The 25247-nt window shown below is 43.9% G+C and overlaps 1 protein-coding gene across 1 annotated transcript; it reads left to right on the top strand.

The window, feature by feature from the left end:
• The first annotated feature begins 3956 nt into the window (after positions 1–3956).
• LOC129835384 (calpain-1 catalytic subunit-like) lies at positions 3957–25132 on the top strand. Its single transcript, XM_055901023.1, has 21 exons — positions 3957–4214; positions 8122–8191; positions 10688–10806; positions 15665–15798; positions 16050–16218; positions 16345–16428; positions 16643–16728; positions 17429–17503; positions 17659–17819; positions 18150–18310; positions 18467–18478; positions 19525–19736; positions 19861–19900; positions 20333–20398; positions 20486–20543; positions 20803–20867; positions 21187–21255; positions 21424–21502; positions 21701–21817; positions 23605–23663; positions 23993–25132. Exons 1-21 carry the CDS (start codon positions 3963–3965, stop codon positions 24017–24019), a joined length of 2115 nt encoding a protein of 704 aa, XP_055756998.1. The 5' UTR covers positions 3957–3962; the 3' UTR covers positions 24020–25132.
• The last annotated feature ends 115 nt before the right edge of the window (positions 25133–25247 follow it).

Below are 25247 nucleotides of genomic sequence, written 5' to 3'. Positions count from 1 at the left end.
TTCATATGTTCTCATGTTCTGAGCAAGGAACTTAAACGTTAGCTTTTTTACATGGCACATATTGCACTTTTACTTTCTTCTCCAACACTTTGTTTTTGCATTATTTAAACCAAATTGGACATGTTTCATTATTTATTTGAGACTAAATTGATTTTATTGATGTATTATATTAAGTTAAAATAAGTGTTCATTCAGTATTGTTGTAATTGTCATTATTACAAATATATATATATTAAAATCGGCCGAATAATCAGTATCGGCTTTTTTGGTCCCCCTATACTCGGTATCGGCGTTGAAAAATCATAATTGGTCGATCTCTAGTATTTACAATGGTGTTTGTTCTTCACTGGTTGCCCTTTTCTTGTGGCAACAGGTCACACATCTTGCTGCTGTGATGGCATACTGTGGTATTTCACCCAATAGATATGGGAGTTTATCAAAATGGAGTTTGTTTTCGAATTCTTTGTGGATCTGTGTAATCTGAGGGAAATATGTGTCTCTAATATGGTCATACATTTGGCAGGAGGTTAGGAAGTGCAGCTCCGTTTCCAGCTCATTTTGTTGGCAGTGTACACATAGCCTGTCTTCTCTTGAGAGCCAGGACTGCTTACAGTAGCCTTTCTCAATAGCAAGGCTATGTTCACTGAGTCTACATAGTCAAAGCTTTCCTTACGTTTCTGTCAGTCACAGTGGTCAGACATTCTGCCACTGTGTACTCTCTGTTTAGGGCCAAATAGCATTGTAGTTTGAAAAATTTGTAGCAATTTTTTTTTGTGTTAAGTAATTCTCTTTTTGTTTTCTCATGATCTGGTTGGGTCTAATTGTGTTGCTGTCCTGGGGCTCTGTCGGGTCTGTTTGTGTTTGTGAACAGAGTCACAGGACCAGCTTGCTTAGGGGACTCTTCTCCAGGTTCATCTCTCTGTAGGTGATGGCTTTGTTATGGAAGGTTTGGGAATCGCTTCCTTTTAGGTGGTTGTATAATTTAACGTCTCTTTTCTGGATTTTCGGTATCGGCCTAATTCTGCTCTGCGTGCATTATTTGGTGTTTTACATGGGACACGGACGACGTGGTAAGTTTGGACGCAGGTGCAGAGAAGAGACCAGATGAGGAATCAGTGGTTAAGGATAAACATAATACTTGACTGAGAACCGGTAGCCGCAAGATCACATTACACTTGAAAAAACAACAAACACTACAAAAACTCACTCAGGAAACGACTGCACACAGTTAACAATTCTAGCTTCAGCAAAGGACAACACACCTATTTAACAGGGAAATCATAACGAGTAAATAGGACACACCTGAGTGTCGTTAATGTCTCTAAGACGGTCTCTGCCGCCCTCTGGTAACAGGTGGAACCATGACAGAGTCTCAATATGGTGTTTGTCCCATTTTGTGTATTCTTGGTTGGTAAGTGGACCCTAGACCTCACAACCATAAAGGGCTTTCACTCTCTCTCTCTCTCTCTCTCTTCCTCTGTCATTCTCTCTCTCTGTGTCATCTCCTATGTAATACAGACGTCTGTAGCGCCACGTTGGTGTTTCATCGATTGTTTTATCTCAGTTTTAGGCTACTTCAGTAGCAATACGGACAACGTGGTAGTAACATGCTACACTACAGAAAGAAACATCATGTATTTCACTGGAACAGCAGCAGGGTTGATGTAGTTATGATGAGTCTGGACTTGCAGACTACTAATCTGTCATTTCACGTCAGTGAAACTATTTGCAGTGAGGCGCAAACAGGGAAATATTCTACATGTGAGGAACTCTGAATATTCTACATGTGAGGAACTCTGAATATTCAAATAAGTTGAAACCCTTCTTGTTGAGAAGACTCCGACTGACTTTATGCACAACTCTGACCATAAGAATGTTTGAGTCAACAGCAGAACAGGCCATAGGTGATGGGTGTGGCTCAGTGTAGTATGTGAGAGCTGCGACTGGGTTCTACTGCCACCCTCTGAACCAATGAGAAGCAGACAAAGCTCAGGGTTTGTTTTGACTGACAGTTGAGGGGTAGAACAGGAAGAGAAATCATTGTAGATAACAGTCAGCCAGTGTGAGTGAGTGAAAGTTGAGAGACCGAAAAAGGAAGAGAGAGAGAGATGTTAAACAGACTAAACATTTGAAAGTGAGACAACTTTTAAAATAGATTAGAAGTAGTTGTTTTCTCTCTCTCTCTCCCTCTTTCTCCCTCTCTCTCTCTCTCTCCCTCTTTCTCACTCTCTCTATTTGTGTTTGTTTGTGGGAGAACAAGAGTGAGAAGGGGGAGAGAGAAGAAATAGAGTGATGTGAGGAAACAGGTTAGAAAGAATAAAAGAGAGGCTGTGTAACTAATGACAGCAAACTGAAACAGGCAGCAGTTCCTCTGACTGTGCAGTAGTCAACAGAGAGCCTGAGAGAGAGTTTTTGGCATGTTCCCCTCTAGGTTAAACGGCACCACACCCTCTCAGTAACCCACTCACTGTTTACACTCTGTCTCACACACACACACACACACACACACACACACACACACACACACACACACACACACACACACACACACACACACACACACACACACACACACACACACACACACAATAGCATCCAATACCCCAAGTTACACCATCTCCTCGAGACAATCACTTATGACTCAATGCTGTTCACAGTGTGTTACAGTGTTATTCAATAGAGAACTGAACTACAGTGTTTGATTGATGGGACTATTATTGTGTGTAATCCTATGCTAGGTAGCATGCACGGCTGTCTGACAACAAATCAGCGGTAGGGGAGGCAACGTGCTATTTGCTAAGTCTCTGTCTTACCTGTGTATCTTTTTGTTGTTGTTGTGCTGCACAGAGCTGAACAAGCCTGTCATTGAATGAAGTATACATTAGTACAGCCATTTAACATAAGCAGATATTCATGTCTTTTAATTTAATTTATCTTTTTCTCCCTCTCTGTTTTCCAGGGGTGTTGGTGGGACAACAAGGTAGAGTCTCATTCTATTGGCTTCTGAGCTCTGTCTGCAAAAAGTTACAGCCAGCCAATCAGTGAATTGCTTCATATTGTTGCCGTGGCTCTGAGATCTGCCTGGTGCTGTGAAGAAGACATCTTACTCCTGAGCCCATCTTCCAGTCACCCTCCAGTCACCCTCCAGTCACCCTCCAGTCACCCTCCAGTCATCCTCCAGTCACCCTCCAGTCATCCTCAAGTCATCCTCCAGTCACCCTCCAGTCACCCTCCAGTCACCCTCCAGTCACCCTCCAGTCATCCTCCAGTCACCCTCCAGTCACCCTCCAGTCACCCTCCAGTCATCCTCCAGTCATCCTCAGTCATCCTCCAGTCATCCTCCAGTCACCCTCCAGTCATCCTCCAGTCATCCCCCAGTCATCCCCCAGTCATCCTCCAGTCATCCTCAGTCATCCTCCAGTCATCCTCCAGTCATCCTCCAGTCATCCTCCAGTCACCCTCCAGTCATCCTCCAGTCATCCTCCAGTCATCCTCAGTCATCCTCCAGTCACCCTCCAGTCATCCTCCAGTCATCCTCCAGTCATCCTCCAGTCACCCTCCAGTCATCCTCCAGTCATCCTCCTGTCATCCTCAGTCACCCTCCAGTCACCCTCCAGTCACCCTCCAGTCATCCTCCAGTCATCCTCCAGTCATCCTCCAGTCATCCTCCAGTCATCCTCAGTCACCCTCCAGTCACCCTCCAGTCATCCTCCAGTCATCCTCCAGTCATCCCCCAGTCCCCACTCTGCCACCTTTACATGACTAGGACTGTCACTGTGTGCCATTAAGCCAACTGCCTGTCACAGTCTATTATCCCCGCCTCATCTTTAATTCAGACCTCTTAATTGTCTGTTCCCTGTCTGATTCCTGATTGGACATCAGCCGTTAACCTCCTCCCTGACAGGCTCCCTGGATCAGCTGTGACCTCAGACCCCTGCCACAGCCGTCTGCTGTAGGTAAGAATGGAGCAGGTGTACGCGTCGGGGATGGCCGCCAAGCTGCGGAGCCAGTGGGACCGGGACGAGGGTCTGGGTCAGAACCACAACGCCGTCAAGTTCCAGGGCCAGGACTTTGAGTCGCTGAGGGCCCAGTGTCTCCAGAGCAGCAGCCTGTTTGAGGACAGCCTGTTCCCCTGCGCCGCCTCCTCTCTGGGGTTCAACGAGCTGGGACCCCGCTCCTCCAAGACCCAGGGAGTACGCTGGAAGAGACCCCCGGTGAGAAGATACAGAGGATGGAGTTTAGGCTGATCCTTCTCCTTCCCTACTGACCCTATTAGTCCAGGGGTGTCAATCCATACAGGGGTGTCAATCCATACAGGGGTGTCATACCATACAGGGGCGTCATACCATACAGGGGTGTCAATCCATACAGGGGTGTCATACCATACATGGGTGTCATACCATACAGGGGTGTCAATCCATACAGGGGTGTCAATCCATACAGGGCTGTCATACCATACAGGGGTGTCAATCCATACAGGGGTGTCAATCCATACAGGGGTGTCAATCCATACAGGGGTGTCAATCCATACAGGGGTGTCATACCATACAGGGGTGTCAATCCATACAGGGGTGTCATACCATACAGGGGTGTCAATCCATACAGGGGTGTCATACCATACAGGGGTGTCATACCATACAGGGGTGTCATACCATACAGGGGTGTCAATCCATACAGGGGTGTCATACCATACAGGGGTGTCATACCATACAGGGGTGTCAATCCATACAGTGGTGTCAATCCATTCCACGGAGGGTCGAATGTCCGCTGTTTTTTGTTATTTCCTTTATTTGTGTCCAATTATTACACAAGCAACCAATTGAGGGGAGTTCCTAAATGATCAGTGACCTTAATTGATCAATCAGTTACAAGGGAGGAGTGAAACCCGCAGACACAATAGTGTTAGACCTTTCCCTCTCCCTGGGCTCTAGTTACCAGCTAGATGTAGGAAAACTCCTGGCCCTACCTGTCCTTACTGAACCCAGACCATATTCTTATTTAACCTAGACCATATTCTTATTTAACCTAGACCATATTCTTATTTAACCTAGACCATATTCTTATTGAACCTAGACCATATTCTTATTGAACCTAGACCATATTCTTACTGAACCTAGACCATATTCTTATTGAACCCAGACCATATTCTTATTGAACCTAGACCATATTCTTATTTAACCTAGACCATATTCTTATTGAACCTAGACCATATTCTTATTGAACCTAGACCATATTCTTACTGAACCTAGACCATATTCTTTTTTAACCTAGACCATATTCTTTTTTAACCTAGACCATATTCTTATTTAACCTAGACCATATTCTTATTTAACCTAGACCATATTCTTATTTAACCTAGACCATATTATTGAACCTAGACCATATTCTTACTGACCCTAGACCATATTCTTATTTAACCCAGACCATATTCTTATTTAACCTAGACCATATTCTTATTGAACCTAGACCATATTCTTACTGAACCTAGACCATATTCTTATTTAACCTAGACCATATTCTTATTGAACCCAGACCATATTCTTATTTAACCTAGACCATATTCTTACTGAACCTAGACCATATTCTTATTGAACCTAGACCATATTCTTATTGAACCCAGACCATATTCTTATTTAACCTAGACCATATTCTTTTTTAACCTAGACCATATTCTTATTGAACCTAGACCATATTCTTATTGAACCTAGACCATATTCTAACTGAACCTAGACCATATTCTTACTGAACCTAGACCATATTCTTACTGAACCTAGACCATATTCTTTTTTAACCTAGACCATATTCTTATTGAACCTAGACCATATTCTTATTGAACCTAGACCATATTCTTACTGAACCTAGACCATATTCTTACTGAACCTAGACCATATTCTAACTGAACCTAGACCATATTCTTATTGAAACTAGACCATATTCTTACTGAACCTAGACCATATTCTAACTGAACCTAGACCATATTCTTATTGAACCTAGACCATATTCTTACTGAACCTAGACCATATTCTTATTGAACCTAGACCATATTCTTATTGAACCTAGACCATATTCTTATTGAACCTAGACCATATTCTTACTGAACCTAGACCTTATTCTTATTGAACCTAGACCATATTCTTATTGAACCTAGACCATATTCTTATTGAACCTAGACCATATTCTTATTGAACCTAGACCATATTCTTATTTAACCTAGACCATATTCTTATTTAACCTAGACCATATTCTTATTTAACCTAGACCATATTCTTACTGAACCTAGACCATATTTTCCTGAACCTAGAACATGTTCTTACTGACCCTAGATCGTATTCTAACTGAACTTACCTTAGAGCAGTCCACATCACCTGACCAGGAGAACTTTGGGCCCTAGTTGTATGGACTATTTGAAGGAAAACCCTGAATGAACCTAGACTATCCTTACTAAGCCTTACTGAGGGAAGAGGCGTTGGAGGAGATGCATTCTGGAAGGGACTACGAAGAGATGGAGCGTGAAGAGCATTAGGAAAGAACGGCCCGCCAGCTAGGACACACACACACATACACATTCGGCATGAAACACACACACAGCATTAAAGAGACACACAGGATGGCACTGGAACACGCACACACATGCACAAACACACACACACACACACACACAGCTGCCTTTAAAGATAAATAATGATGCCCTAGTCCAACTGTATGAGGGTAGTGTTATATTATGTTGTGTTGTCATATTCATATGGGCCCTTTAAGGATCGGGACTAAACTCAGAACTGTGATATTGACATTCCTGGAGAGAACACACACCACACCGCTCTGCTCCACAGCCTAAAATGCAGAAAAAGCTTTGTATAGCGTAGCTAACTAGCGCTCACACTGCTCTGTGTTGAGTTAACTGTGGATGAGTAACGTGGTGGAAAGGTCTTTTCCAAAAAGTATTTTTTTAATGACGTAGTCTAGGAGTCACTTGGGTGATTGACAACAGAGATTACATGGTGGTCAGTGTGCAAAGAGCACAGCAGTTATTTGTGTTGAGGTGCAGTGTGGGGAAAGGAAAAGTGAAATGTCAGTGTTCAGCTGAGGTTATAATCACTACCTTGGACTGATTGTTGTATGTGATCTAACCTCTCTTCCTCTCTCTCTTTCTCTCCCTCTCTCTCTCTCCCTCTCTCTCTCTCTCTCTCAGAAGCAGACAGAGCTCAGAGTTTGTTTTGACAGAGTTGTAGTGTAGAACAGGAAGAGAGCTCAGTGTAAATAACAGTCAGCCGGTGTGAGTGTGTGAAAGTTGAGAGACTGAAAAAGAGAGAATGGAAGAGCGAAAGAAACAGACTAAACATCTGAAAGGTTTAAAATAGATTAGAAGCAGTTGTTTTCTCTCTCTCCCACTCTCTCTCTCTCTCTCTCTCTCTCTCGCGCGCTTTCTCTCTCCCTCTTTCTCTCTCTTTCTTTCTCTCTCTGTCTCTCTCATATATCTTCCCCTCTCTCTCTCCGTCTCTCTCTCTCTCTCTCTTGCTTTCTCTCACTTTCTCTCTCTCTCGCTCTCACTTTCTCTCTCTCCCTCTCTCTCTCCCTACAAAAGGGAATATAATAATTAAATATGGGTTGTATTTACAATGGTGTTTGTTCTTCACTGGTTGCCCTTGTCTTGTGGCATCAGGTCACAGATCTTGCTGCTGTGATGTCACACTGTGGTATTTCACCCAATAGATATGGGAGTCTATCAAAATGTGGATCTGTGTAATCTGAGGAAAATATGTGTCTCTAATATGGTCATACATTTGGAAGGAGGCCAGGAAGTGCAGTTCAATTTCCACCTCATTTTGTGGGCAGTGTGCACATAGCCTGTTTTCTCTTCAGAGCCAGGTCTGCATACGGCGGCCTTTCTCAATAGCAAGGCTATGCTCACCAAGTCTGTACATAGTCGAAGCTTTCCTTAAATTCGTGTCAGTCACAGTGGTCAGGTATTCTTCCGCTGTGTTCTCTCTGTTTAGGGACAAATAGCATTCTAGTTTGCTCTGATTTTTTGTTAATTATTTTATTTCCTCTCTCTCTCTCTCTCTCTCTCTCTCTCTCTCTCTCTCTCTCTCTCTCTCTCTCTCTCTCTCTTTCTCTCAACAGGAAATCTGTACCCGTCCCCAGTTCATAATGGATGGAGCCACTCGCACTGATATCTGCCAGGGAGCTCTGGGTGAATAACCACTTAGTCAGCTTTCACTGAGAGAGAAGGGTAGGAGAGAGAGATAGTAGAGAGGGTGGAAGTAGGGGAGAGTGGGAGGTGGGGGAGAGCGGTAGGGAAGAGAGAGAGGTGGGAGAGAGAGGTGGGGGAGAGAAAGAGGCGGGAGGTGGGAGAGAGAGTTGGGAGAGAGAGAGGTGGGAGAGAGAGGTGGGAGGTGGGAGAGAGAGCCGAGGGAGGTGGGAGAGAGAGGTAGGGGAGAGAGAGAGCCAGGGGAGGAACTGTATTTGTAAGTATGATTATGATGCTGCCTCTTGGCAAGCTCAGAGATGTGTATCCCAATGGGACTTAGCTGGTTAAATAAACACAAATAAATTAGAAGAGAGAGGTTGTGAGAGAGAGATGGAGAGAGGTAGGGAGAGAGAGAGAGACGGAGAGAGGTAATGAGAGAGAGAGACAGAGAGAGGTAGGGAGAGAGAGAGGGAGGGAGAGAGAGACGGAGAGAGGTAGGGAGAGAGAGACGAAGAGAGGTAGGGAGAGAGACGGAGATGTAGGGAGAGAGAGACGGAGAGAGGGAGGGAGAGAGAGACGGAGAGAGGTAGGGAGAGAAGTAGGGAGAGAGAGACGGAGAGAGGGAGGGAGGGAGAGAGAGACGGAGAGAGGTAGGGAGAGAGAGACGGAGAGAGGGAGGGAGAGAGACGGAGAGAGGGAGAGAGAGACGGAGAGAGGGAGGGAGAGAGAGACGGAGAGGGTGGGAGGGAGAGAGAGACGGAGAGAGGTAGGGAGAGAGACGGAGATGTAGGGAGAGAAGTAGGGAGAGAGAGACGGAGAGAGGGAGGGAGAGAGAGACGGAGAGAGGTAGGGAGAGAGAGACGGAGAGAGGGAGGGAGAGAGAGACGGAGAGGGTGGGAGGGAGAGAGAGACGGAGAGAGGTAGGGAGAGAGAGACGGAGAGAGGTAGGGAGAGAGACGGAGAGAGAGAGACGGAGAGAGGTAGGGAGAGAGGTAGGGAGAGACAGAGAGAGGTAGGGAGAGAGAGACAGAGAGAGGTAGGGAGAGAGAGACGGAGAGAGGTAGGGAGAGATAGACGGAGAGAGGTAGGGAGAGACGGAGAGAGGTAGGGAGAGAGAGACGGAGAGAGAGGTAGGGAGAGAGAGACAGAGAGAGAGGGAGGGAGAGAGAGACGCAGAGAGGTAGGGAGAGAGAGACGAAGAGATGTAGGGAGAGAGGTAGGGAGAGAGAGAGAGACGGAGAGATAGAGGGAGGGAGAGAGAGAGAGACGGAGAGAGGGAGCGAGAGAGAGAGGGAGGGTGAGAGAGACGGAGAGAGGGAGGGAGAGAGAGACAGAGAGAGGTAGGTTGAGAGAGACGGAGAGAGGGAGGGAGAGAGAGACAGAGAGAGGTAGGTTGAGAGAGACGGAGAGAGGGAGGGAGAGAGGGAGGGAGAGAGAGACGGAGAGAGGTAGGGAGAGAGAGACGGAGAGAGGGAGGGATGGAGAGAGGTAGGGAGAGAGACGGAGAGAGGTAGGGAGAGAGAGACAGAGAGAGGGAGGGAGAGAGACGGAGAGAGGGAGAAAGAGAGAAATGGAAAGCGAGAGAAAGAAAGATGAATATGCCCACAGAAAAGTTTTGATTGACATCGAGGTGTTTTCCTCTAAACCCTGCAGAGGATGAATAATGTATACCCCGCTCTGCTATCTCACATCTTAAAAAGGAAATAGTAACCTCTATACTCTGCAGGGGCGTTGTCTTATGTCCTCTTCTGTTAGAGGTAGGTGTAGTGATTGAAGCAGCATACTGTTGGTCCAGTTCAAAGTCAAACACTCAAGGGAGGTTTCGTATGGTCATGGAGGGTGAAGGGTGTGTTAACAGATGTTTGGACCCCTCTCTCTTTACAGGTTGCTTATAAGGTGCATTCCAGTTTTACAAGCTTTTTACCACTTCAGGCTGAAGTGATTCGTTCCCACAGCAGGCAGAAACAGACAGCAGTATCTGTCTGCAATTAATAAGTAATGTCTAAGATTACGTGTTGTTGTCAGATAGCTAGCTTCACCTACCCTTGAGGCGAGAAATTATTCAAAGGAAGAACAGTTGGGAACTTTTGAAGAGATGAATGATGAACAGGGGGAGAGTTTTACCTTATCGTGTTGCTAGAGCAGGAAAAACTCTGGGCATTAGTTGAACGCTATGACTAGCTAACAGAGTATTTCCTGGTCAGAACATGTGGCCAGAAAAAACTCACCCTTCTAATGAATGGTTGTTGACTTCTTGAAGGGATGACTGATACAATGCATTGCTATCATTGCCATAGTCTACCTATGACTAAGGTTTCATGTTGTGTGTGTGTGTGTGTGTGTGTGTGTGTGTGTGTGTGTGTGTGTGTGTTGTGTGTGTGTGTGTGTGTGTGTGTGTGTGTGTGTGTGTGTGTGTGTGTGTGTGTGTGTGTGTGTGTGTGTGTGTGTGTGTGTGTGTGTGTGTGTGTGTGTGTGTGTGTGTGTGTGTGTGTGTTACAGGTGACTGCTGGTTGCTGGCAGCCATAGCTTCGTTGACTTTGAATGATAATCTCCTCCACAGAGTGGTTCCTCATGGACAGGACTTCGGAGGACAGTACGCTGGCATCTTCCACTTCCAGGTCAACACACACTCACTTCCTGTTTCTATTACTACTCTATATTGAGATATTCCTGTTGATTTCCCAAATACCAGATCTACAGTTTTTAGCGGCCTAAATTCTCTGCCTGACATTTACGGATAGTTCAGTCAAAATCTCGACTGTCACAGTTACTGAGTAATAAACCAGTTATAAACACTTTATCTGCAAACAATACACCTAGGTAAGATGTGAGTACGTCATAACAGAACCGAGGGACCTGTTTCTGCTTCTTGCCAGGCCTTATCATATGAACTTTGCTTTGTACACAAAACCAAACCTCTTACTCAAACCTTATGTATCACCTTCTTATGTATCACTAGTCACTTTAAACAATGCCCCTTTATATAATGTTTACATACCCTACATTACTCATCTCATATGTATATACTGTACTCTATACCATCTACTGCATCTTGCCTATGCCGCACGGCCATCGTTCATCCATATATTTATATGTACATATTTTTATTCATTACTTTACACTTGTGTGTGTATAATGTAGTTGTTGTGAAATTGTTGGATTACTTGTTAGATATTACTGCGTGGTCGGAACTAGAAGCACAAGCATTTCACTACACTCGCATTAACATCTGCTAACCATGTGTATGTGACCAATACAATTTGATTTGATTTGATCAGAAAGTGAAAGGATAAATTAACTGCACAGTTTATAGTAACTCTCCAGTGAAAATCCCCCTTTCAAAGTTTATATTCTGTTAACTCATACCCAAATAATATTGTTGACTCATCTCATACTGTCACGTTCCTGACCTGTTTTCTGTTGTTTTGTATGTGTGTGATGGTCAGGGCGTGAGTTTTGGGTGGGCAGTCTATGTTTTCCGTTTCTATGTTGGTTTTGGGTTGCCTGGTATGGCTCTTAATTAGAGGCAGGTGTTTTGCGTTTTCCTCTAATTGAGAGTCATATTAAGGTAGGAGGTTCTCACTGTTTGTTTGTGGGTGATTGTCTTCCGTGTCAGTGTCTTCCGTGTCAGTGTATGTGCGCACCATACGGGACTGTTTCATTGTCGTTAGGTATTTGTAGTCTGTTCCTGTTCTTGCGTTCTTCACGTTGTATGTAAGTTCGTGTCCAGGTCTGTTTACTTCGTTTTGTTGTTTTGTAAAGTATCAAGTGTTCTTCGTGTGTTTAGTTTCGTCTTGTTTATTAAAATTCATTATGTATTCACAACCCGCTGCATTTTGGTCTTTCGATCCTTCTCTCCTCTCCTCGTTTGAGGAGGAGGATTACGACACCCGTTACACATACTCGTATTTGTGGCCAAAGCATACATTTGAGAATTTTTTTTTCAAAAACCTCAAACTTGTATCTTAAACATTTCAAAAATGCTTGCTATTTCCTCAAAGATAATGACATCGTCCAACCTCATTGGGTGAGCTGGCCAATCAGCAATCTACTCGCATTCATATTTTTCATAACAGGTAAAGAGCCCCACCATTACAACACGGAAAAGCTGCTTTTTAACGTACTTAATTTGCCTTTTTTGTGGGGGAAAGTATTTCACTCGTATTGTAATTAATTATAGGTCATATTTCATAGAAATCTGGAAACACTTGACAGTTACATTAAGTTACTAAAGTGCAGCTGGCTCTTTGACTACGATATGGTTCACTTTTTTGTAGCCACCACAGGTGTGTCAAATATTTTTGTGATAACGTTGGGGTGAATTTAAGTTTAAATTATCCTGTCCGTTGAACTGGAATACAAATAAGTTTACAAATTGATTGGTTTTATGTGGATCAGACCCCAACTCTACTAAATAGATACATTGAGATATAGTTATGATAGGAATGAATCCTAACTTCCAACTGTCACGCCCTGACCATAGTTTGCTTTGTATGTTTATATGTTTTGTTTGGTCAGGGTGTGACCTGAGTGGGCATTCTATGTTGTATGTCTGGTTTGTCTATTTCTATGTGTTTGGCCTGATATGGTTCTCAATCAGAGACAGGTGTTTTGCGTTGTCTCTGATTGGGAACCATATTTAGGTAGCCTGTTTTGTATTGTGGGTTGTGGGTGATTGTCTATGTGTAGTGTTTAGTGTCAGCACTATTTGTTATTTAGCTTCACGGTCGTCGTTTATTGTTTTTGTATTCGTTTCGCAAAGTGTTCTCTTTCTATTAAAAACAAGATGAACACATACCACGCTGCATATTGGTCCTCCGATCCTTCAAACTTTTCCTCCTCAGACGAGGAGGAAGACGACAGTCATGACACCACCTACATAAAATGTTCACTTCGTCTCTTCCTGTCATCAATGTGTTCAACTTTGAGTGGAAGTTAGGATATGCCTCATAAAGGCTAATTGTGTAGATTCAGTAATGTGATCATAGTGTGATTCCCCCTCTTGTGTGTGTCTGTGGAGGAGGGAGTGGTGTGGTATGTCTCTGTGTCAGTCCAACCCTGACCAAATGTTGCATTTCCAGTTTAGCAGGTTAAAAAAAATACTGCTTTTGCGACGCCCCGGTTTAGCTACTGTATGATGGCTAATATAAGTCTTTTCAGTTTGGTTGATTTCTAAATCCCCTGTCTAATGGGACAACCACAGAGCAGGCATTACATGCATTAATTGTCTGTCTTTCACCTAAACAATGTGGATGAACCAGCAGGATCAGTTTCATTTTATACTAATACAATTTATCAGCTAAATAGATTTGGTTTAAAGGCCTAATGCAGCTGTTTTTCTATCAATATCAGAAATTTTTTGGGTAACAATTAAGTACCTTACTTTAATAGATTTCCATTCAAATGGGCAACAAAAAATGATCAAGCAAGAATATTTCTACCACTGTAGAAATATTCACTTCATTTCTACCACTTGGCCACTGTAACTCATTGTCGTTCTTGTATGTAGTCTGTTCCTGTTCGTGCGTTCTTCGTGTTTATGTAAGTTCTCATGTTCAGGTCTGTCTATGTCATTTTGTAATCATTTCAAGTGTTCTTCGTGTTTCGTCTTGTTTAAATAAATTTCGTTATGTCTGCATACAACGCTGCATTTTGGTCCGACCCTTACTCCTCCTCCTCATCCGAGGAGGAGGCATTAGACAGCCGTTAGTGGCGGAGGAGGCATTAGACAGCCGTTACAGTGGCCAAGTTCCAGCCTCCTGGCAGAGGCAACCAGTGTTTTGGCTAAAATGTCCTGGTACTGGGTAAAGTTCATGATGCCGTTGACCTTAACAAGAAAAGTACCTCATAACTACTGTAAAATATGGTGGTGCATCTTTGATGTTATGTTTGGTTTGCTTCCACTGGTCCTGTGGCCCTTGTTAAGGTCAACGACATCATGAACTTGACCAAGTCTGAGGAAATGTTTTACCCAAAACCTGGTTACCTCTGCCAGGAGGCTGACAGCATTTTCCAGCAAGACAATAACACCAAGAAGACATGAGAAATGGTTAGTTGAGCACAAAATCGACATTTTGCAACAGCCATCTCAGTCTCTGGACTTGAAGCCCATTGAAAACCTGTGTTTTGAATTGAAAGGACAGTCCATTAGAACAGACGAAGGATATCAAGGATCCGTAAAGATTCTGTATGGAGGAATGTGTGTTCTCCAATCTCATAAAAACATTTTAGAAGAAGCCCCAGTGCCGTTATCCTCACAAAGTGAGCTATTGAAAGGTATTCCCTGTTATTTATCTCTGTTTTTTTGTTTCGTTTCTACAATTGTAAAGTGCCTTTAGGAAGTTGAAAATGGCTATATAATGTTCCATGTATTATTGGTATTGGAAACAGGGGTAGCAATCCTTTTGACCCCTATCTTATTGAGAAATAACATACTACTTGAGTAAACAACATCTCTATGTGAGCAATTGTACTAGTGTAAAATAAATATATATTTTTTGAGCATGCATTATTGCTCAGTATTAGTAGTATTTATTTTATATACTCTTTTTTGCTGAGATCTTGATCACACACACACATACTTACACTCATGCACGTTCACAGGCACACGCACAAACACACATACACACACACACACTCATGCACGTACGCACACGCTCACACACACACACACACACACACACTCATGCACACACAAACACACACACTCATGCACTCTCGTAAGTGTCATTGTGGCTTCTGGTTCTGACACTTTGGGGAAAAATGTCTTCAATGTGGTTCCATTAGTGTTTCCCAGAGCCATGTACCTCATAGATACTGTACATGTCCCTGGTTTCCCTCATCTCATCTGGTCTGGTGGAGCTGTATTGCCTTGCCGTTATTGCATCAGTCAACTGCATGCAGCTGAGCAGCCTATGTTTCTCCCTCTAAAAGCGTACTGACATCACAGTGGTGTAGGCAGACTACATGGAACCCACCATGACTTCCTCTGGTTGTTACCTCAGTCTTAGTTCCGTATTTCCCCTGTTGAGCTCTATCTACGATGAGCTGGTTCTAGTGCCACCTCTGACCTCTGGTGGTCATTGGCTGTCAGTGATCATAAACTCCCTGCTTATCCTCGGGGTTTTTTGTTTGTTGTTGTCTTCTTCAATGTTCTGTGTATTCACTCTTGGTGTGTATAGTAACATGAATATGATCCTTGTGTAAAACTGACCATGGATCAGCTTCCAGAGACAACTCCCTTTATTCTACTCTACTCTTCATTCTAGTTCTGAGATGGTTATAAACACCCTACTGTCTGTGTGTTGTAGTTCTGAGATGGTTATAAACTCCCTACTGTCTGTGTGTTGTAGTGCTGAGATGGTTATAAACTCCCTACTGTCTGTGTGTTGTAGTTCTGAGATGGTTATAAACTCCCTACTGTCTGTGTTGTAGTTCTGAGATGGTTATAAACTCCCTAGTGTCTCTGTGTTGTAGTTCTGGCAGTATGGGGAGTGGGTGGAGGTGGTGATCGATGACAGGCTGCCGGTGAAGGATGGGAAGCTGCTGTTTGTCCACTCTGCCGAGGGAGGAGAGTTCTGGAGCGCCCTGCTGGAGAAGGCCTATGCCAAGTAAGGAGGGATGAGGGAGGAGAGGAGAAGAGGGTGGTTAGAAGAATTCAAATGTAAATGTGGGTGTTGCATTTCTTTCACTCTGTCTATGTATATGTTTGTGTGTGTTATGATATCAGTATCGCTCTGGATTAGAGTGTCTGCTAAATGACCAAAATGTAAATATAAAATGATATGTCTGTATGCTTATTGTATTGTCATTTGTGGTCTTACATAGACTTTTGACACAGAATTGTCAACCCTGGTTGCAGGTTGAATGGCTGTTATGAGGCTCTGTCGGGAGGCAGTACGTCAGAGGGTTTTGAGGACTTCACAGGAGGAGTGACGGAGATGTTCGAGCTGAGGAAGGCGCCCTCTGACCTTTACAGCATCATCAGCCGGGCCGTGGAGAGAGGTTCACTGCTGGGCTGCTCCATAGACGTCAGTACCGATACCCCTCACATACGCTGAACCGACACATGTAGCAGTGTTTGTACGTGTGTGTGTGTGTGTGCGTGCGTTTGTGTGCGTGTGTCTTCCCTGACCGTGTCCTTTCTCTATCCCCAGATCACCGGCAGTCATGACATGGAGGCCGTGACCTTTAAGAAGCTAGTGAAAGGCCACGCCTACTCATTGACAGCGGTCGACGAGGTGAGCCAATGTTTGATTGACACTAAGAGGGTAATCCCAGTTTGTTTTAGTGGGGTTCCAAACAGAGAGAACAATAATTACATCCGATTGGACAGAAAAGACAGCGTTGAAACCAATACAAATGTGTTTCCATTTGCATCCGTTTGATTGACTCAAGGCTGGTGATTTGCCCAGCTACTAAGTGTCTGTGTAATGCAGTATCCCTCTCCATCAGGTGGTGTACAGGGGGAATAAGACCAAACTGGTTCGTATCCGCAACCCCTGGGGAGAGATAGAGTGGACTGGGGCCTGGAGTGACAAGTACGAGACAGAAGCTTCACTTTACACCTCTCATATTACATATCATGTGTCAAATACCGTGTATTCAGACCCCTTGAGTTGTTTCACATTTTGTTACATTACAGCCTTATTCTAAAATGGACATGGATTAAATAACTGTCATATCATATATCATATCACTAGTGAGTTTATAACTGTCATATCATATATCATATCACTAGTGAGTTTATAACTGTCATATCATATATCATATCACTAGTGAGTTTATAACTGTCATATCATATATCATATCACTAGTGAGTTTATAGTTGTCATATCATATATCATATCACTAGTGAGTTTATAACTGTCATATCATATATCATATCACTAGTGAGTTTATAACTGTCATATCATATATCATATCACTAGTGAGTTTATAGTTGTCATATCATATATCATATAACTAGTGGGTTTATAACTGTCATATCATATATCATGTAACTTGTGAATTTATAGTTGTCATATCATATAGCATATCTAGTGAGTTTATAGCTGTCATATCATATAACTAGTGGGTTTATGACTGTCATATCATATATCATGTAACTTGTGAATTTATAGTTGTCATATCATATATCATATTACTAGTGAGTTTATTTGCTGTCATATCATATATCATATAACTACTATTTGTTGTTGAAATACAGTCAGTGATGTGTTTTCATTGTGGATGTTTCAGCTCCAGAGAGTGGGAGGGTGTTGACCGCTCAGTCAGAGGGCGACTCCAGAACTGCAGTGAGGACGGAGAGTTCTGGTGAGTGTGTGTTTGTTTATGTGTATGTATTTGTGACACCAAGTCGGATGTCTTATTGGCCGATCGGTATGATACTTGAGAGTAGGTGTGCGCTAATGCATCGTATACCTGACCGACTCTCAATCTCCCTCCCCCGTCTCCCTCCCTTCTATCAGGATGTCGTTCAGTGACTTCCTGCTTGAGTTCACACGTCTGGAGATCTGCAACCTGACAGCAGACGCCCTGGAGGCCACCCAGCAGAAGAAGTGGAGCTCAGCCGTCTACCAGGGGGAGTGGAGGTCAGGAAGCACGGCTGGGGGCTGCAGGAACTTCCCTGGTGAGGAGGCAGGGAGGATGGAAAGAAGGAGGCAGGGAAGGAGGCAGGGAAGCAGGCAGAGAAGGAGGCAGAGGAGAGAGAGAAGTGGCCCAGCCAGGCTGTAGCAAAGAGAGAAGGATAAAGACAGTTACTCCTAGTCAATGAGTAAAGGAGTTTTTTTTCTACCATGGTTAAGATTACGATTTGGGAGGGTAGGCTGAAGCTAGACATGTACCTAAAAGCAACTTCTACTGGATGCGTGAGGATGAAGAAATGGTGTCTAATAAACAGTTGATCAAAATGTTTCCTTCTCTAGAGTCTTCTAATAACTGTTTCCCCCACAATCATTAGCCACATTCTGGATCAATCCGCAATTCAAGGTTGCCCTGCAGCACCCCGACACAGCCGGCCAATCAGATTGCAGCTTCCTGGTGGCGCTCATGCAGAAGGACCGGAGAAAGAAACGCAAGGAGGGCAAAGACATGGAGACCATCGGTTTCGCCATCTACGAGGCAAGAAACTGATCTTTGTATCTTGTTAAACTTTTTTCTTTGAGTTTTAAAAGTGTAAGCAAGGCAATACGACAGTTTGTCAAGGAAAGTGTTTTGAACAAGTAGAATTGACTGGATGTTTCTATCTAACTCCTCTATTTCTGTGTCTCTCTTCAGGTTCCTAATGAGGTATGTATATTCTGCTGGCCAGTATTCTTTGACGTTAGGTTGTAAGTTAATCTTCTGATAAGCTGTAAGAGTCCAGCATAACTATGATCATGTTGGTCCATTTGCTAGATATTTAGAGTGCGTTAAAACCTGTTGGACAGTGTGTCATAGCTGAAGAAGTGGAATCCAGCCAAAAGGCCTATAATGGTCGGTGCAGCTCGTGCTTAGGCTCACAGCCAATTGTCTCACATGGAGATGCATGGTGGCACTCTCCTCATGCTGTGGCAACATTGGGGAGATCTGCAGTTGCTGCATCCATTTTTCAACTATTATGGTATGTAGGCATTATGGTATGTAGGCATTATGGTATGTAGGCCGGCCTTGAAGAATAGAACTAAGAAATGCCTCATGAGCTTAGTTCAAATGTCACCCCATCAGAACCCAACATATCAGCTTGTTTTACTTCAATGTTTGTGAACAAAGTCAATTTAAACAAACACCATATAGTCTCAAAACATAGTTGAAACTATCATTTCTATATCATGGATGGTCTTTCCTTGCATCCATAGTCAAAAAAATTGAGAGTATTTACATTTCTCCAGCCCCATCCTGCAGCGTTTTACTGAAACAGGGATGGGGAAAATGCTTTGTTATTGTTTCAACTGCTGATTGCCGCTTTAAGGTCAAAGCTCAGAGGTCAAGGGTTCAGATATTTACTTCCCTCACGGTCAGGGGTTAGGTTCACCTAGAAGGGGGTGCAATGAACTCAACTTCTCTGAAGTGAACTAACTTGCCCACAGTGCTTTCTTCTCAGTATGTGGGCAGATCAGGGGTTAGAGGTCAAGGGTTATAGTTCATTCAACTAATTCACTCACAGAGCTTTCCCTCCTCTCCATCCTCTTAGTACAGGGGTTAAGTTCACCTAGTTTAACTAACTCACTCATACTGCTTTCCCCTGCCCTGAGTATGTGGGCAGATCAGGGGTTAAGGGTTAGCGGTTAGATGTCAGGGGTTAGTGAGTTCACCTCCCTCACAGCATCTTCCCACTACTCTCTCTGTCCTCTTAGTACATGGGTAAATCAGGCGTCCACCTGAAGAGAGACTTCTTCCTGACGCACGGTTCCAGCGCCCGCTCTGAGCTCTTCATCAACCTGAGAGAGGTGAGCTCTCGCTTCCAGCTGCCTGCCGGGGAGTACATCATTGTCCCCTCCACCTTTGAACCCAAGAAGGAGGGAGACTTCGTCCTCAGGGTCTTCTCTGAGAAACCTGCCAACTATGAGTGAGTGATGGAGAAGTGAGAGGTGGACAGGAAATATGATAGGTTGATATGGAGATTATGGATGATATAAGGTGATGCATTTGATTGAAGGATATTGATACTGGTGTTATTTTCTGTCTGTTAGGGAGCTGGATGATGAAGTCACAGCTGAACTACCAGCAGAGGTGAGTGGAGGAGACATGGGTTGTGTCCCAAATGTCACCTAATTGGATAAATAGTGTGGTGCTTTTGATTAGGGCATTGGTTGAATGTAGTGCACTATATAGGGAATAGGGAGTCCATTTTTTATACACTATTCCTAAACAAATCAAAGTGAAGAGTTTACATTCCTCTGGGAGTTTACATTCTTCTGTGAGTTTACATTCCTCTGTGAGTTTACATTCTTCTGTGAGTTTACATTCTTCTGTGAGTTTACATTCCTCTGTGAGTTTACATTCCTCTGTGAGTTTACATTCTTCTGTGAGTTTACATTCTTCTGTGAGTTTACATTCCTCTGAGTTTACATTCCTTTGTAAGTTTACATTCCTCTGTGAGTTTACATTCCTCTGCGAGTTTACATTCCTCTGTGAGTTTACATTCCTCTGTCTCTGTTTCAGTCCCAGCTGGACGAGAGCCAGATCGACGCTGGCTTCAAGAGTCTGTTTAGACAACTGGCTGGAGAGGTGAGGAGTCGTGTTGGGCAATGAGGGTAGAGCAGAGTGAAGGGTCTGATGTAGTCTCTTCTCATGGTCTCTCTGTTCGGCCTACAGGACATGGAGATCAGTGCCACAGAGCTGCAGACTATTTTGAACAGGATCATGACCAAGCGTGAGTCCACAGGAATAGAATAAGAACACAGTATTCTACTCTGTATCTGTATGTGTGACTAAAACCCAGCCACCTGCCTTCAGCAGAGACCTAAACTGTCACTCCTTGCAGGCAGAAACTTTACAGTGGAAATATGTAAATATTTGGATTTGGATATTACAGGTGCAGTTTGAAAACACAAAATTAGTTTTTCCACTTATCTTGTTCTCTCTCCATCTTCCCCTATTTCTCTCTCTCTTTTTCTCTCTCTCCGATACAGACAAAGATCTGAAAACAGATGGATTTGGACCAGATTCCTGTCGGACTATGATCAACCTGATGGACGTATCCTTGGTGTATTGATCCATTTTTATACAGTATTAGTCCTCTCTGTCTGTCTCTCTGTCTGTCTCTCTGCCTCTGTCTGCCTCTCTGCCTCTGTCTGTCTGGTCTCTCTTGTCTCTCTTGTCTGTCTGTCTGTCTCTCTGCCTCTGTCTGTCTGGTCTCTCTGCCTCTGTCTGTCTGTCTGTCTCTGCCTTTCTCTCTTGTCTGTCTGTCTGTCTGTCTGTCTGTCTGTCTGTCTGTCTGTCTGTCTGTCTGTCTGTCTGTCTGTCTGTCTGTCTGTCTGTCTGTCTAAACAAGGTTCCTTGACCGTGTCCTTCAGACTGATGGTAGTGGTAAACTGGGACTGACAGAGTTCCATGTGCTGTGGGAGAAGATCAAACGATACCTGGTGAGATTAGTTTAAACATCTGTTCTGCTATTCACCTGAGTCATTCTGTAAAACTGAGCCTTCTCTCTCTTCGTGAGTTCCTTGTTGGTGTTCCTTGTCTAGTTTTGGTAGAGCCATTCCACTAGTTTCTTATCTTTGTCTTCGTCCTCTCTCTTTCTCTCTCTCCAGACTATATTCCGTCAGTTTGATCTGGACAAGTCAGGCACCATGAGTTCCTATGAGATGAGGATGGCTCTGGAGGCAGCAGGTAAATACACCCCAGTCCCTCCTTTCCTTAAACCACAACCCAGTTCCTTTGTAGTGAATCACCACTAGTTTTATTCAACCATACAAACCAGAACACCTGACTACACCGGACACCTGAAGTCTGACCCATGGGAGCTTTAGGAAAGCATATTTCGTTTTTAAATGGTTCCCACCTTTGGTCTGTCTGTTATTTCCTCAGGGTTCAAGCTGACAAACCACCTATTCCAGCTGATCATACTGCGTTACACTGAGGCTGACTTGGCAGTTGACTTTGACAACTTTGTTACCTGCCTGGTTAGGCTCGAGACCATGTTCAGTGAGTCATTTTGTCATATTTCCATACTTTTTCCCTATTAAGTCCTTGTATTAATAAACTCACTTCAAATTGGCCATCAAACAATACTTGTCATAGTCTTGATTGTTGAGAGTAATAATATATACACTGCTCAAAAAAATAAAGGGAACACTTAAACAACACAATGTAACTCCAAGTCAAAAACACTTCTGTGAAATCAAACTGTCCACTTAGGAAGCAACACTGATTGACAGTAAATTTCACATGCTGTTGTGCAAATGGAATAGACAAAAGGTGGAAATTATAGGCAATTAGCAAGACACCCCCCAAAACAGGAGTGATTCTGCAGGTGGTGACCACAGACCACTTCTCAGTTCCTATGCTTCCTGGCTGATGTTTTGGTCACTTTTGAATGCTGGCGGTGCTCTCACTCTAGTGGTAGCATGAGACGGAGTCTACAACCCACACAAGTGGCTCAGATAGTGCAGTTCATGCAGGATGGCACATCAATGCGAACTGTGGCAAAAAGGTTTGCTGTGTCTGTCAGCGTAGTGTCCAGAGCATGCAGGCGCTACCAGGAGACAGGCCAGTACATCAGGAGACGTGGAAGAGGCCGTAGGAGGGCAACAACCCAGCAGCAGGACCGCTACCTCCGCCTTTGTGCAAGGAGGTGCACTGCCAGCGCCCTGCAAAATGACCTCCAGCAGGCCACAAATGTGCATGTGTCTGCTCAAACGGTCAGAAACAGACTCCATGAGGGTGGTATGAGGGCCCGACGTCCACAGGTGGGGGTTGTGCTTACAGCCCAACACCGTGCAGGACGTTTGGCATTTGCCAGAGAACACCAAGATTGGCAAATTCGCCACTGGCGCCCTGTGCTCTTCACAGATGAAAGCAGGTTCACACTGAGCACATGAGCACATGTGACAGACGTGACAGAGTCTGGAGACGCCGTGGAGAACGTTCTGCTCCCTGCAACATCCTCCAGCATGACCGGTTTGGCGATGGGTCAGTAATGGTGTGGGGTGGCATTTCTTTGTGGGGCCGCACAGCCCTCCATGTGCTCGCCAGAGGTAGCCTGACTGCCATTAGGTACCGAGATGAGATCCTCAGACCCCTTGTGAGACCATATGCTGACACATGCACATTTGTGGCCTGCTGGAGGTCATTTTGAAGGGCTCTGGCAGTGCACCTCCTTGCACTAAGGCAGAGGTACCGGTCCTGCTGCTGGGTTGTTGCCCTCCTACGGCCTCCTCCACGTCTCCTGATGTACTGGCCTGTCTCCTGGTAGCGCCTGCATGCTCTGGACACTACGCTGACAGACACAGCAAACCTTTTTGCCACAGTTCGCATTGATGTGCCATCCTGGATGAACTGCACTACCTGAGCCACTTGTGTGGGTTGTAGACTCCGTCTCATGCTACCACTAGAGTGACAGCACCGCCAGCATTCAAAAGTGACCAAAACATCAGCCAGGAAGCATAGGAACTGAGAAGTGGTCTGTGGTCACCACCTGCAGAATCACTCCTGTTTTGGGGGGTGTCTTGCTAATTGCCTATAATTTCCACCTTTTGTCTATTCCATTTGCACAACAGCATGTGAAATTTATTGTCAATCAGTGTTGCTTCCTAAGTGGACAGTTTGATTTCACAGAAGTGTGATTGACTTGGAGTTACATTGTGTTGTTTAAGTGTTCCCTTTATTTTTTTGAGCAGTGTATTTACATGATTATATGGCGTACTGTACATTTATGAGCGCTTGAAAACAGGATAGCAATTTCTTACAATTCCCTCTCCACTACTTTACAGAGACCTTCAAGACGTTGGACACAGATGCTGATGGAGTCATACAACTCAACTTCTTCCAGGTCTGAAGATCTCACGTTTCTATCAATCTCCTCTGTTTACCAGGTGTATACAGGAACCAGTGGAGGCTGCTGAGGGGAGGACGGACCACGGTAATGGCTTGAATGAAGTCAATGGAATGGTATCAACCAATGGAAACCACATTTGATACCATTCCATTGACTCCATTCCAGGCATTATTATGAGCCGTCCTCCCCTCAGCAGCCTCCACTGACAGGAAAAGGGAGAGATTTGTTTTTCTATCCCCTCTGTAGAGTAGAGGGAAGTTGGGATTTATTTTTGCAGTGGTCAAATTGTTTACCTCCTTTCCCTCTCCACCTTCTCTCTGCAGTGGATCAGCCTGACCATGTTTGCCTAGAGATGGACTGATTCTCTGATGTTACTGCACCCGGCTGCACTAATGTCCTTTCAGAAGTGCCTTTCCCTGGTCCCTCCTCTCCACGCTGCAGAGGTCCATGGATTTGAAAAACTCTTGGAATGTTTACAACATTTACTATGCGGGTCATCATGTGCTAAAGCCTTGCCTGTTACCTTAGAAACAGAGGGAGACAATTCTACTCACAGGGGGCCGTAACGTAGAAGTTGGTGGGAGATTTTGATACTGCCTCCTATTGGATAGGAAGGAAACTGCCTAAACGTTTTGTTTACATCTTGCGCCAAAATTCATTGATGCCTTGTCATATTTTCAACATGGCGGCTTCCTTTCAGCAGCCAGTGTTTGTGTCAGTAATAGGTTAAGGGGGTGGTGTTAGTATGGAGTTTGCTGGGTCAAATGATTTCCTCCGCAGAGGGCAAAGCGCTGTTGTTTTTTGGAAGTACTTGATGATCCTTAGAGAATCGAATCACCCGCATGACAGTTTAATCATAGTCGGATACATCAATACTTTTCAATGGAAAAACTAACAATATTGTTGTAATGCTGCATACTCTCTTTGAGATCCTCTTATTTTTTTTTGGGGGGGGGGCACAGAGACTTCAAGGATATGCCTTTATTATATCTCATTTTTCAGTGTTCAAGGGGAACATAAATCATTTGATTGTTATTTTTGTATTTGGGATGTTGGTTATAAGGGATGGCTGATTTGATTGGAATAGCAGGCCTGAAGCTGATGCATGTAATGTCAGATGTATTGATGTAGGGGAGCTATAAAACCTCTATGAAGGGAGAGAAAAATGCACGTATCTTGGCGGGAAGAGAAATAAACAAACCTTTGAAAGTATAGATTGAGACATTTTCCCATCTTGCCAAATAGACTGATATTGAAGGGAGCAGAAGCAGTATGACACTCATATTACCATTACACTATAGTTGACATTTCCTGTGTAGATGAATGCCAAAATGTCTTAAATGCATTATGCAATCACATGACTGTTGTTTACCATGTACACTCTGGACTTGTTATGCCATGGAATGATCTAACTTCTCTATATCTATCTTTTCAAAACTTTAATAAAAACTTTCTGAACACAATTATATTAATGTGGATATGTCATAGTTTGGGTTTTAGGCGAGGCTAAAATCTGTTCTAAAATGAATACTGCATATCAACCCATGAATAATTCTCAAGTTTCCTCAGTCTTTTCTG

The sequence above is a fragment of the Salvelinus fontinalis genome, chromosome 36, assembly GCF_029448725.1.
Source record: "Salvelinus fontinalis isolate EN_2023a chromosome 36, ASM2944872v1, whole genome shotgun sequence".
NCBI lineage: Eukaryota > Metazoa > Chordata > Actinopteri > Salmoniformes > Salmonidae > Salvelinus > Salvelinus fontinalis.
The sequence above is the reverse complement of the archived record's forward strand: the minus strand, read 5'-3'. Positions and strand labels throughout refer to the sequence as shown.

Bases quoted from the DNA above. Each gene is read 5' to 3' on its own strand.
- LOC129835384 (XM_055901023.1), top strand. From the start codon at position 3,963: ATGGAGCAGGTGTACGCGTCGGGGATGGCCGCCAAGCTGCGGAGCCAG. The intron at 8,192-10,687 runs GTGAATAACCAC...TGTGTGTTACAG, and splicing joins TATCTGCCAGGGAGCTCTGG to GTGACTGCTGGTTGCTGGCA. The intron at 16,729-17,428 runs GTACGAGACAGA...TGGATGTTTCAG, and splicing joins ACTGGGGCCTGGAGTGACAA to CTCCAGAGAGTGGGAGGGTG.